Source organism: Ursus americanus, chromosome 6 (genome assembly GCF_024610735.1).
Source record: "Ursus americanus isolate L20-20 chromosome 6, mUrsAme1.1.p, whole genome shotgun sequence".
Classification (NCBI taxonomy): Eukaryota; Metazoa; Chordata; class Mammalia; order Carnivora; family Ursidae; genus Ursus; species Ursus americanus.
The window spans coordinates 60442602-60457099 of record NC_142132.1 but is presented as its reverse complement, the minus strand read 5'-3'; the positions used below and the strand labels follow the sequence as shown (position 1 = coordinate 60457099).

Genomic DNA, 14498 nt, shown 5'->3' with positions numbered 1-14498 from the left:
TTATGGAGAACTTTATACAGAATTAAACTTGGCAGCTAGTGCTCTTTACATCTTTCATGCACCATATTTTGTTGTGAATCAAGTTGTTAAATTTATAGTCACCTTACAGAAGACAATGTACTACACTATTTTAAATAAAACAGTGTTGTGCTGGGTGCCTCAGTCGGGTAAGCATCTGCCTTCAGCTCAGGTGATGATCCTAGAGTCCTGGGATCGAGCCCCACATGGGGCTTCCTGCTCAGCGGGGAGCCTGCTTCTCCCTCTCCCTCTGCCTCCCACTCCCCCTGCTTGTGCTCTCTGTCAAATAAATAAAATCTTAAAAAAAAATGTTGTGAATGAATGCCACCCAAATAATACCTTTAATTAAGTAACCCACAGTGGTTATGGTTACATGTATATAAAATATAATACAATGGAATGACCAGCATATGTTGTGCATTGAGCAGTAGGAGATTGAGTATATAAAGGGAGAAAGGTCTCCTTCATTCCTAACCTACATCCCTGTCTTTATATGAGGAGTTAAGACTGTTGTTAGGCTTTACACGCCTCTCCCTACTTCCTCGGTATCTGCTTTCTGCGACATTCTCAGGAGTAGAAAAGATAAAGGCAGCATTTTGGATCCCATTAGCTCTAATTAGGGAGATAGAATTTTAAGTGTGATTAGTTAATCCCGCTGAGCTGATTTGATTTGGAGTTTAGACTTGGTTAAAAGTAGCCTTGTGTTTTAGAGTGGAGTTGTGAATGTAGTGCTAGTTTAAAAATTGACGTGGTTAGGGGTGCCTGGGTGGCTCAGTCAGTTAGAATTCTTGCTTGTAGTCTTGTACAGTCCACTTCCCTAAGTGGGTTTCATTTTTTTCACAAATAGCAAAAAGAGCAAATTTTATTTTATTTATAAATATATATTTTTAAGATTTTGTTTTTAAGCGATCTCTACACCTATTGTGGGGCTGAATGTAAAATCCTGAGATCAAGAGTCACACACACTACTGACTGAGCCAGCTGGGTGCCCCTTAAAACCCAAATTTTAAATCGAAGCATGGGACATACTTTAAGTGACGGTGTGACTCTTTTTGATTCTTTTGCACTTTGGGAACTCGGTGTCCTTGGGTATCCTCTGCTGTCATGTTATGGTTTCAAGGTTCTAAAGGGTAGTCCAGTTGGTTTAAGCCTGGTTTTATGAAACTGTTCCATTTGTTCATAAAGTGGATTTAAAGCAAACTGTAGTTCACACAGGGACACAAATGTATGCAGACATAATAGGAAGTTTAAGGAAGTTCATCCACACTGTATCAGCAATAGATACAATGTCTCAATAGCCTTAAACATGAAGAAAAGGAAAAAGAAATAGTCTGTATGCAGCTATACAGACTTACTATAGGAATAAAAGGCACAAAAGTTGAGGGAAAAAATATAAGTATGGCTAGAGCAAAGGCTGTAGAACCAACTGGGCTCTGTTGGGGAGAGACCATCCAGTTAGTCTGTATCTTGAAGACTATGGTAGAACCTGGCAGACAACAAAATCATTAAAATATTTGGATTAAGACGACAGAAAGATTGCCTTGTAGTGTCTGCAAAAAGGCAAAAAGGAACTTAATATAGGGATGAGAGATACTGAAAAGTTTATAGTAAGCAAGAAATAAAAAAATGGAGATTGTGTGTAATCTGTTGTTATAATACTTGTCATTTATACCCTGTTTTGTTCCAGATAGTATATAAAAGGCCTTAGAGAGGAATACAGCAAAATATAAAATGTAATTAAAAATAAGCGGATGAGGAATCCACAGAAAGATAAAATGAGGAGTGCCTGGGAGCATAGTTCGCAAAATGCACCATGAGTTCTTGCTTATTTGGTAGAAGAAGAACTTGGCTTTGAGCTTTCTGGAAGATAGCTCAAAGAGGAAAAATTAGGGATTTTTACAGTGACTTTTTAAATTCAAGTAAATTAAGTCACCCAAGAACTGATCCTAAGGTCAGAGAGAAGTTTATTGAAATACGATTTATGGTCTTCATAAAAGACATACTATCCTCAACAACTTGCTTATAATAAATAAGTCAACGAGTTCTTAAGGCTCTTAACTACCTGATTCATGGTAGGTTGATGGGATAGTTCAGAAATAATTCAATAAAAGTAGTTCTGTAGGAGGCCAAAATGATATAGTCCAGGTATTCATGTGGATAAAAAGACACTAAAAATCCATCTCTTGATATTTTTGTGATCAGAATGAGCAATAGGGTGTTGATAGGTTCTTGTTTAATTTTAATCTTTCCTGATCCTATATTTCTGATTAGACCATCTTTACTTTCTTAATTATGAAATCTACAAGGATTTTGAAGAACAAACCCCTTCAAGATGGGGTAGAGAGTATCTACAGGTGGTTACCACTGACTCCTTTCTTGGAGAGGTTAAGAATCCTGTCTTAAAATCCCCACCTTGTTTCTTTTCAGAAACAGGAAACTATGTAGCAGAATTGCTTCTAAAACCAGTTCTTTTTTCAATAGGAGTACTAAAAGTCTTCCTTTGACCTGTTGATTACAAGATTATGACACTCATATTAATGTGCCTTTTTTTTTTTTAACCAGCTTATCTTTCTGAAGCCATGAAACTCACACAGTCTGAGCAGGTGAGACAATTTCTTAAAATTTGTGATAAAGGTTAGAATTTTCTTGTGGAGACTTGAACTGTGTATAAAATAAAGTATTGTGCCCCTCTCAAAAAACCGTAGTCCAAAATACATAAGATGGACAAGAGAAAAGTACTTCAGAAATTAAAACTCAGTGAACTGCTGTCGATGTCCCAGACATGGCTTGCAGAAACTTCTGTCTTCTGTTAGTTACTCCTAGATCTCACATCCACCAAATGTGTTCCTTAGAGACTTCTAGGGCCTTTCCTGAGCGTTAGCTCACAGAGAGTAAGCAGGCCTGGCCAAGGGGAAACCAGTTGGCCTTCCCTTTGCATGCCAAAAATAATTTAAATCTGAATTTGTCGTTTCCTGAATTCCTAAGCAGTTTTGGTACCTTTAAATTTTGTTTCACCAGCGGCTCTAAATTTCTTCTGTGTTTGGGGAGGGCCTACCTATGTCTTGAAAATACCTTTATCCAAAGATGATTTTCTGATTATAAAAGTGGCAGGGTATATAGGAGATACTCAGTAATGTTTGTCTAATTTGAGTTAAGGAGATCCTTTCTGTAAGGGCATATCACTGGGCAGGGAAAAAATACCACTTCCTCAGACTGAACCAAGAGAACCTGAAAGTTATGTTCTATTCCATGCTCTTCCCTTTTGACTGTATAGAACTGCTCATGTTAGCCACACAATACAAACACGCACTGAGCCTCCTGAACCCCTGCTAGAAAGGGATTTTAGTTGGGGTACCTCAGTGGCTCAGTTGGTTAAGCGTCTGACTCTTTTTTTTTGTTGTTAAGATTTTATTTATTTGTCAGAGCATAAGTGGGGAGCAGCAGGCAGAGGGAGAAGCAGGTTCCCCGCTGAGCAAGGGGTCCGATGTGGGACTCTGTCCCAGGACCCCAGGATCATGACCTGAGCCAAAGGCAGATGCTTAACCGACTGAGCCACCCAGGTGTCCCTAAGCGTCTGACTCTTGATTTCAGCTCAGGTCATGATCTCAGGGTTCTGAGATCGAGCCCCAAGCTGGGCTCTGCTCTCGGCATGGAGTCTGCTTAAGATTCTCTCTCTCCTTCCCTCCCTTCCCCCTGCTCTCTCTCAATCACTCTCTCTAATAAATAAAGTAAATCTTTAAAAAAGATCTTAACTAGTTGTAGAATGAATGCCTAAAGAGGAAAGTTTTTCTAATTATAAGCTGAGTACAAATGGTATTTTAGAGGGGTAGGGCCATTCAAAAAAGGTCTTATTCACAGTGTTGATTTGGAAAGGACTTCTGACTTTCTGAATGAATGGGGTTTTGTTTATGAATTAAAAAAGTTAGCTTATCTAAGGTAGAAAGGCCCAGTTATTTTGTTTTTGCTTTTTTGTTTAAAAAATTTTAAAACATCATAACAGAATAGAATTCTGATTGAATCACATTGTCATAATTATTATTTTTTAGACCATTGTTTTTCTTACTTAGAATTTTTTTTAAAGTACCCAGTATGGTTAACAAAATGCCAGTTACTATTTTAAACAAAATATTAAAGTTTCCCCCCCCACACTCTACCGTGAATATGTTACTTTTACAAGTAGAAAATTGTTAACAGAAAGTTTCCACAAATAACTCATTGACAAAAAACACATTCAACATAAAAAATTTGGAAAATATAGTTGAGTCTCAACTTGAGGCTTAGGAGTGCCAGCCTCATGAATAGTCAAAAATCTGCCTGTAACTTTTGTCCCCCTCCAAAACTTAATTACTAATATTCTGTTGTTGACCAGAAGCCTTAATGATAACATAAAACAGTTGATTACACATATTGTGTATGTTGCGTGATTATACATGTATTTTTATACAAACATGAGCTAGAAAAAAAGAAAATATTAAAATCACAAGGAAAAAAATACGTTTAGAGTACTGTCCTGTATTTGTCAACACAGTAAGTTTCTGTTGTCTGTTTATGAAAGTGAATTGTATTACTACGGACATAGTACTGTAGATGTTAATTAACATGTGTTACTGACACGAGACATCAAAAATGAAAATGAAAAAAACTCGTTTATTTGCAGATAAAACAATTCATGTACTGATAATGAAGAAGCAGCAGTATGATTGCTTCATGGTAGACTAGTCTAAACACTGATGTATGAATCATTCATTACAGAATGTTTATGGTGTATAGTATTACAGTCCTATTCATCGTATAGTATTGGAAACATTGTTACATTTAAAAAAAAACCCGCTTACCTGTGATGGTAGGCTAATATGTGGTTTCTCCCGCTTATGGGAGAGGCATACTGAATGGTAATGTAACTCTTTGAAAGCAAAGTCATAAAACGGTAAGAAAACATCATTGTGCCCGTGTAAAGGTAGACTGCTTGCACACAAGCCTTGCACATGGTGTCAGACACAATGACTACTTCAGCGATGATGAGGACACAGAAGCATTTCATATGGTTCTTGCAGCATAGTTATTAGATTTTCACATGAAGCGGCTCACACACAGGTAAGTTCATTAACTATGTGGCATGATGATAATTTACTCTTCATTAAGTGGAAGGAGATGATCATAAGGTTGTGTTTTTTTTTTTAATATAGGCATTTATTTGTTCACAAATCAGGTTGACTGGGCTCAGCTGGGCAGTTGTCAGTTGGGGGGTTGGGGAGCTCTCATGCAGTCAGATTATGGCAGCTGATGATGTCATCTCCGAGGGGGCTTCTGTCTGGTGCTGGGCTGGAGAGACTAACACGGCCTGAGAGAGCTGGGGCTCCCTAGGCAGCACGGCCTCGTTTCCCTCCTCCTCTTCTCTCCAGTTTCTGCCATCTGGCCACGTGGCCGTTGAAGTTTCCCAGCATTGTCCCTCCTTCTGCATTGTTCCTTGAATTGACCACAGAGGCCCACCCAGGTTTGAGGGAAGGGTTATTAGACTCTGTCTCTTGATAGGACTGTTAAAAATTTATAGACATGTTTTAAAACCACCACACTGGGGGGCGCCTGGGTGGCTCAGGCAGTAAAGCATCTGCCTTTGGCTCGGGTCATGGTCCCAGGGTCCTGGGATCGAGTCCTGTGTCGGGCTCCATGCTCAGCGGGGTGTCTGCTTCTTCCTCTCCCGCTCCCCCTGCTTGTGCTCTCTCTCTCTCAAATTAAAAAAATCTTTAAACAAACAAAACCACCACAGTGGGGCTGTAGTGACCCTGGGCCTGTTCCTGAGTGTGTCTCTTCCTCAACTGCCATTTATTTATTTATTTATTTAGTTGGTTGGTTGGTTGGTTGGTTGGTTGGTTGATAATACAGTGTTACATTAGTTTCAGGTGCACAGCATAGTGATTTGACAATTCTGTATATTACGCAGTGCTTACCATAAGTATAGGTCTGAGCTCTCACCATATGATGTTACTCCAGTATTATTGACTGGATTCCCTGTGCTGTGCTTTTTGTCTTCATGACTTACTTTATAACTGGAAGTTTGTACCTCTTAATCCCCTTCACCTATTTTCGTCCATCAAACCATCCTCTCCCCTGTGGCCACCACCGGTTCTCTGTGTTTGAGTCTGTTTCTCTTGTTCATTTGCTTTTTAGATTCCACATAGAAGTAAAATCATACGGTGTTTGTCTTACCTCTTTTTTTTTTCTTTTAAGATTTTATATACTTTTTTTTTTAAGATTTTATTTATTTATTTGACAGAGATAGAGACAGCCAGTGAGAGAGGGAACACAAGCAGGGGGAGTGGGAGAGGAAGAAGCAGGCTCCCAGCGGAGGAGCCTGATGTGGGGCTCGACCCCAGGACTCCGGGATCACGCCCTGAGCCGAAGGCAGATGCTTAACGACTGAGCCACGCAGGCGCCCCAAGATTTTATATACTTATTTGTCAGAGAGAGAAGCAGAGCACAAGCGGGGGAGTGGCAGGCAGAGGGAGAAGCAGGCTCCACACCGAGCAAGGAACCCGATGTGGGACTCAATCCCAGGACCCCAGGATCATGACCCGAGCCAAAGCCAGATGCTTAACTGACTGCCACCCAGGCATCCCTGTCTTATCTCTGTCTTAACTTTGCTTGGCGTAAGACCCTCTGGGTCCATCCATGTTGTCACAAGTGGTAACATCGCATTCTTTTTAATGGCTGGATAATATTCTATTTATATACACCACATCTTTTTTTATCCATTCATCTATCCATAGACACTTAGGTTGTTTCCATATCTGGGCTATTGTAAATAATGCTGCAGTGAACGTAAGGGTGCGTATATCTTTTCCAATTAGTGTTTTTGTTTTCTTTGGGTTAATACCTAGTAGTGGAATTACTGGGTTGTATGGTGATTCTATTTTTAAATTTTTAAGGAACTGCCACACTGGCTTCCATAGTGGCTGCACCCATTTACAGCCGCACCAGCCGTGCAGGAGGGTTCCTTTTTCTCCACATTGTCGCCAGCACCTGCTGTGTCTCTAGTTGTTGATTTTAGCCATTCTGACAGGTGCGAGGTGGTATCTTGTGGTTTTCATTTGCATTTCCCTGATGCGTAGTGATGTCGAGCATCTTTTCATGGGTCTGTTGGCCATGTGGATGTCTTTTTTTGGAGAAATGTCCATTCGTGCTTTTTTTTTTTTTTTTTTTAAAGATTTTATTTATTTATTCAACAGAGATAGAGACAGGCAGCGAGAGAGGGAACACAAGCAGGGAGAGTGGGAGAGGAGGAAGCAGGCTCCCGGCAGAGGAGCCTGATGTGGGGCTTGATCCCACAACGCCGGGATCACGCCCTGAGCCAAAGGCAGGTGCCTAACCGCTGTGCCACCCAGGCGCCCCCCATTCATGCTTTCTGCCCACTTTTTAACTGGATTGTTTTTTTCATAAAGAGCTTTATGAATGCTTTATATATTTAGATATTAACCCTTATTGGATTCATTTTGTGAATACCTTCTCCCATATCGGAGGTAGTTGCCTCTTCATTTTGTTGATGGTTTCCTCCATTGTGCAAAAGTTTTATATTTTGATACAGTCCCATTTATTTTTGCTTTTGTTGTCCTTGCTTGAAGAGACAGATCCAAAAAATAATCATGGAGACCAGTGTTAAAGCACTTACTGCTTATGTTTGCTCCCAGGAATTTTATGGTTTCAGGTCACACATTTCGGTCTTTAATTCATTTTTGAGTTTATTTTTGTGGGTGGTGTAAGCAAGTGGTCCAATTTCATTCTTTTGCATGTAGTGGACCAGTTTTAATAAAGAGACTGTCTTTTCCCCATTGTATGTTCCTGCCTCCTTTGTCATAGATTAACTATGTGTGCATTTATTTTTGTGATCTCTGTTCTGTTTTATTTGATCTGTGTGTCCGTTTGGTGCCACACCGTATCGTTTTGATTACGTAGCTTTGCAGTATAGCTTGAAATCTGGGAGTACAGTACCTCTAGCTTTGTTCTTTTTTTTTTTTTTTAAGATTTTATTTATTTATTTTGAGAGAGAGGCAGAAAAACGGAGAGAGCGTGAGTGAGGGGAGGGGGAGAGAGAGGGAGAAACAGGGGAGCCTAACACAGGCCTCAATCCCAGGACCCCGAGATCATGACCTGAGCTGAAGGCAGATTCTTTTTTTTTTTTTAAAGATTTTATTTATTTATTCGACAGAGATAGAGACAGCCAGTGAGAGAGGGAACACAAGCAGGGGGAGTGGGAGAGGAAGAAGCAGGCTCACAGGGAGGAGCCTGATGTGGGGCTCGATCCCATAACGCCGGGATCACACCCTGAGCCGAAGGCAGACGCTTAACCTCCGTGCCACCCAGGCGCCCCCTGAAAGCAGATTCTTAACCGACTGAGCCACCCAGGCACCCCCAGCTTTGTTCTTTATCAAGATTGTTTTGGTTATTTATTTGGGGTCATTTGTGTTTCCATATAAATTTTAGGATTATTCTAGTTTTTTGAAAAATGTCATTGGTATTTTGATAGGGATTGCATTGAATCTGGAGATTGCTTTGGGTAATATGGACACTTTAATAGTATATCTTCCCATTTATTTGTGTCATCTTTAATTTTTTTCATCCATTAATAGGTCATTTTCACCTCTTTGGTTATAAATTTATTTTTAGGTATTTTATTCTTTTCGATGTAATAGTAGATGTGATTGTTTTCTTAATTTCACTTTCTGCTACTTTGATATTAGTGTACAGAAATGTGATGGATTACTGTATATTTTCTGACCTGCAAACTTACTGAAATCATTTATTCTGATACTTTTCTGGTGGCTTCTTACGAGTTTTTCTGTGTATAGTATTCTGTCATCTACAAATAGTGACAATTTTATTTCTTCCTTACCAGTTTGGATACCTTTTATTTCTTTTTCTTATTGCTGGGGCTAGGACTTCTGTATTACATTGAATACGTGGCAAGGGTTGATATCCTTATCTTGTTCCTGATCTCAGAGGGAAAACTTTCAGCTTCTAACCATTGAATGTGATGTTAGCTGTGCTTTTTTCACATATGGCCTTTATTAAGTTGAGGTATGTTCCCTCTAAACCCGTTGTATTGAGAGCTTCTTTATCATGAATAGATGTTGAATTTTGTCAAATGCTTTGTCCGCATCTGTTGAGATGATTGTATGATTTTTAATCTTTCATTTTGTTAACCTGGTATATCTGGTTGATACATTTGCAGATATCAACCATCCTTGGATCCCTGAAATAAACCCTACTAGATTGTGGTAGATCGGTTTGCTAATACTTTGTTGAGGATTTTTACATCTACGTTCATCAGGAATATTAGCCTGTAATTTTCTTTTTTGTAGTGTCTTTGTCTTGTTTAGATATCGGGATAATGCTGGCCTCACAGAATTTGGAAGCTTTCCTAGCTCTTCTATTTTTTGTAATAGGTTCAAAAGGATAAGTATTAACTTCATAAAATGTTTGGTAGAATTCACCTGTGAAGTCATCTGGTCCTGGACCTTTGCTTGTTAGGAATTTTTTATTATAGATTAAGTTCAGTTACTAGTATTCAGTCTGTTTAAATTTTTCTATTTCTTCCTGATTCAGTTTGGGGAGGTTATATGTTTCTAGGAATTTATCCATTTCTTCTAGGTTGTCCAGTATGTTGATATACAAGTTTCTGTAGAAGTCTCTCATCTTCTACTAGGAGTGCGGCAGGCGAAGTCTGCCCGGTGGAGCCTCCCCTGCGCCGGCTGCCCAGAGGCCTGGCCTCTGGCCTTGGAAGGTCCCGGGAGTCCTGCTGAGGGTGCCCCGGGCCGCTCCCTGCTGTGCTGGGCGGAGTGGGAGAGAGCCGGTGTTTTCCCTCTTCTCCCTCCTGGGAGTTTCTGTCCTCGGCACAGGGTCACCAGGAGCCCTGAACCCAGGGACTCGCAGGCATGCCTTGCACAGACGTGAGCACCAGCCAGAAGCATTTATCTTAGAAGGCCAGAGCCTTTCCAGCAGTTAGGAGACATTGTGTCAATGACCAGGGCCTTAGTTGGTCCTCAGCAGAGTACCAGAAAAATAAACATATTCTCCATTTCCTTCCAGATACCATAATCGATATTATTTGTTAGGCTCTAGTATTGTTATTGTGAATCAGGGTTGTGATGTTCGAAGACCTAACAAGACCTTAGGGGGAAAACAGATGATCACATTTCTGCGCCATCTTCTCGGTGGTGGTCAGAAGTTCGTGCTTCCAGACAGGAGTCACGCACTTTCCGAAAATGTGTACCACGTGATTTGTGGTCAGCTCCGTTAGGGGTTTTTTGTCCCCCTCCTCTTTAGTGACACTTCTCCAGTCTGTGCTTCTACTCCGGAAACCTGAGAAGGAATTGTGTGGAAATTACAAAAACTTGCCGGTGATCACCACTGCCTTCCCGCTGTGTCCTCACTTCGGTCGGTCGCCGAAGAAGAGTAGACATGTTCAGTTACTGAATAGTATGGGATGCTTTTCTGTTTTATTCCAGTATTTGCACATTTCACATTGGTCTTTTTATGGAGCTCGTGCACATTGGAAAAGTGTTCTCATTTCTGAAACTGCCGAACTGTGTTTCCCATGTGGCTCCCCCAGTTGCAGCTGCGGTTCCTGCGATGGCAGGTAGCGGACTTTACACCGCTGTGGACAGAACATGATCATTTTGGTGGTGAAAATAAAATTGATCTATAAATTAATAGCATCCCAATATGTTATTTTATAATTGAGGTTAAATAGTTTTCATCTAAACCAGAGTGCAAAAGATCTGTACAGAAATGGTGTAAAATAAAACCACCCTAAAAATTAGATGTTGTTACAAAGATGAAGAAAGAGATTTACAAAAAAACCCCACAAAAATCCAGCTGATAATCTTATGAGGATTCCTTTATACGCAACTAGTTGTCTTTCTCTTGCTGCTTTTAAGATTCACTTTATCTTTAATTTTTTGACAATTCAATTATTATATATCTTGGTATGGATCTCTTTGGGTTAATTTTGTTTGGGGCTTTTTTGGATTCCTGGACCTGATTGTTTTCTTCCCTGAAGTTTTCAGCTGTTTCTTGTTTTGTTTTAAAATAAAAGTTAATTTAAAAAGCTCTATTCCTTTTTTTTTTTTTTTTAATTTCAGGGCTAAAATTTAGTGATTCATCAGGTGCATATAACACCCAGCGCTCATCACAAGTGCCCTCCTTAATGCCATCAGCCTGTTACCCCGTCCCCCTACCCTGCTTCCCCTCCAGCAACCCTCAGTTTGTTTCCCAGAGTTTGGTGTCTCTTACGGTTTGTCTCCCTGTTTTCATCTTATTTTTCCTTCCTTTTCCCTATGTTCATCTGTTCTGTTTCTTAAATTCCACTGTGAGTGAAATCATACGGTATTTGTCTTTCTCTGACTTCGCTTAGCATAATACCCTCTAGTTCATCCACGTCATTGGAGATGGCAAGCGTTCATTCTTTTGATGGCTGAGTAGTAGTCCTTTACACACACACCCCTTCTTTATCCATTCGTCTGTCAGTGAATATCTGGGCTCTTTCCATAGTTTGGCTGTTGCAGACGTTGGTATTATTTCTTCATGTAAGTTTTCTTATTCTGCTTTGTTGTCACAGAGATCTCTTTAAGTAACTATATCCTCATCCAGAAAAATTTTCGATGTTGATTTTGGGTGATTTCTACCCTTTCGGGTTGCTCTCTCTTCTTCTGTATCATCTAATCTGTTTATTCCCTATCGTGTATTTTTTGCTTATTGTATTCTTCTGCTCTGCGTGGTACTTTCTTCTATCATGGAGATATTTTCTGTCTCTTTGTTGAAGACTTGTGTTCCTCCATCTTCTCCTAAGCTTGGTGAGCACTTTATGACCATTACTTTGAGCTGTTTAAAGGGGTAGATTTCTTTTCTTTGTTTCATTTAGTAGTTTTTCTGAGGATCTGTCTTATTCTTTCATTTAGAATGTGTTCTTGGATTTTTTCTGTCTTTATTTCTGTTAGGGAGTTAACCTGCGTCCGCCGGTCTTGACGGAGTGGCCTTGTGTAGACGTCCTGTGGGTCTCAGAAGCGCAGCCCTCCCTAATCCCCTTGTGGCCTGCGTGGACCCCCTGTGTGTGTGGCGGCCGTGACTGCTGCGGGTGGGAGCGGCCTCTGGCCCAGCCGAGACCAAGTTGTTTTGAAAAAAGGCGAGGTTCTGTTGAATTGCCAACACAGTATGTACATTTTAAGCGTTGATGAAGTTGTTGGGAAAGGAGCTAGGGCCTTGGGATGGTATCCGCTGGCTCTCACTGCAGAGACGTCCGTGTGAAATGACCTCTCCTTGTGCGCACTAGGCTCGGCTGTCGCTGGGGCTGCAGCGGGAGAGCCACGCCAAGCAGCTGCTGCTCATCCAGGAGAGGTGGACGCGGGCGAAGCGCGAGCAGCGGCTCAAGGCCCAGCGCGGCGCAGACAGGGAGGCGGCCGCCCAGCTGCAGACGTCGCACAGGCCCCCCGCGGACGACGCCGAGGGCCGGGGCCCCCTTCTCTCGGAGAAGTACAGCCCTTCCGCCGAGAAGCGCCCGCCCGGGCTCCCGGGCGTGTTTGACAGGGACCCGGACACGCTGCTGTTCCTGCTGCAGCGGAAGAGCGAGCCGGCCGAGCCGTGCCCCGGCAGCAAGGCGCCCAAGGATGAGAAGACCGTCCGAGAGGAGCAGGCCACCAAGATCGCCGACCTGGAGCGGCACGTGCAGCTCCTCGTGGCCGAGAATGAAAGACTGAGGAGAGAAAATAAGCAGCTGAGGGCCGAGAAGGCCAGACTTCTAAAAGGCCCCGCGGAGAAGGAGCCGGACGTCGACGCTGATTTTGTGGAGAAGTCGGAGCTGTGGAACTTGCCGCCGCAGGCCGAGCCCGCCGCCGCCTCGGCAAGCTGGCAGAAGTTCGCCGCCGGCCCTGGGAAGGCCAAGGACATTCCGATACCCAGCCTGCCGCCCTTGGACTTCCCGTCGCCGGAGCTTCCCCTCATGGAGCTCTCTGAGGATATTCTCAAAGGGCTTATGAATAATTGAAACGCAAGGCCAGCAAAGAGCGGAGAAGACAAGACGAGGGAGCGGAGTGATGCAGTGCTTCCAGAAAAACAGGGGGAGCGCGCAGGTGACTGCGGAGACGCCCGGCCTCCGGCCGTGGGGGCGGGGCCGCGGCCCGAAACGCTCCCCGTGAAACGTGCCCGCGTCTGCCGAGCGCTGGCGCCAGGGCTTCCGGCCGGGGCAGACACCGGCCTCTCGGGGGCTCGCTTTCTCCTGATACAAACCAAATGGCTACCTGGAATAGTTTTTTCAAGCAACAGTTATTTTTCTTATCTTCAGGGTTAAAATGTATAAACGTATGTTATGTATAATTAATCTTTAATGCCATAAATGATAATGCAAAACCTAAATAATAGGGCGGCCCGAGGGCCACCTTGTATTTGAAACATGCTTTCTATCATGCATTGACTGTATGCATTTTGTTATGCACATTTCGTTTGTTGAATAAGGCGTGTAAGACACACCTTTCTAGATGAAACTGTGTGCCACACTTTGCACTACTCATGACATAATGAGAACCTCAAGACTATCAGGAGAAATATTTAAATTTCCATTTTATGAAGAAAGGAACCAAATTGTTAGTTATGCTTTTTTTTAATTACCAGTTTACATAATTAATCAGGGTGCATTTTAAGTTCTAACTTTTTGTTTATTGTTTAAATGTATCATTTGAAAGTACGAAGGAAAGATCCTTTCTTTACTGATGCATGAGTGGAAGTAATGGTAGTTGGCAGTGTTTGATTGTAAGAAGTCAATAAAGTAATTGTGTTTTATACCTTTGTTGAATGTGGTCGGTAGTTGACAGGCAGGTTTGTGTGTCTCTTGTCAGTTCTGAATATGCATTTGAAGAGATTCAGCCAAACGATCACTTGGGTTTGTTAAAGACATGTGCTTCGTGGTTTTGTAGTTCGTTTCCCGTGGGGGGGGTGAAGGAGAGGAAGTATGTTCCTGAGGTTTACACGTGCTCCCTCTTCTTGCCCAGCCGCAAGGACAGTGCTCAGGTGGGGGGGGGGGGGAGAGGCAACTGTCCCCGGGTCCCCGGCCCCAGCTCCGTGGAGTCCGACAATGTTCTGCCGATGTTCCAGGAGCCGGGAGGGAGGGAGGAGGAGGAGGTAAGTGAAAAATGCTTGGCTACAGGCCACTGGGTGTGTTCGAAGCCTAGACTTTGTTCCCGGTGTGGCATTGTGGGAGTGCCAGACAGATGGACGGACACCGTGCGGCCTCAGGGACAGTGGGGCCGCGGGGTAGGACTGGGCACACACGTTTGGTGATGAGACTGGCAGAAGTAAGATGAGCTGAAGCAAGCTGGCGAGGCCACATTTTTTTATGTCTCATCTTGCTGCAGGTGAAACCAAAAATAAACTAGCTTCTTAAAAGGAAGACTTCTTCCTGTTCTGCTAAAGTTATGTCAGTTTGTCCATCTCAG

At 42.4% G+C, this 14498-nt stretch overlaps 1 protein-coding gene across 3 annotated transcripts in view; it reads left to right on the top strand.

The window, feature by feature from the left end:
* NRBF2 (nuclear receptor binding factor 2) overlaps positions 1-13845 on the top strand; it is a 28384-nt gene extending 14539 nt beyond the window's left edge. For all 3 annotated transcript variants that reach the window (XM_087863080.1, XM_045783479.2, XM_087863079.1), the window contains 2 exons: positions 2581-2621; positions 12344-13845. In XM_087863080.1, coding sequence (XP_087719206.1) covers positions 2581-2621; positions 12344-13054 — 752 coding nt within the window. In that variant the 3' untranslated portion in view covers positions 13055-13845. The remainder of the gene's footprint in view (positions 1-2580; positions 2622-12343) is intronic.
* The last annotated feature ends 653 nt before the right edge of the window (positions 13846-14498 follow it).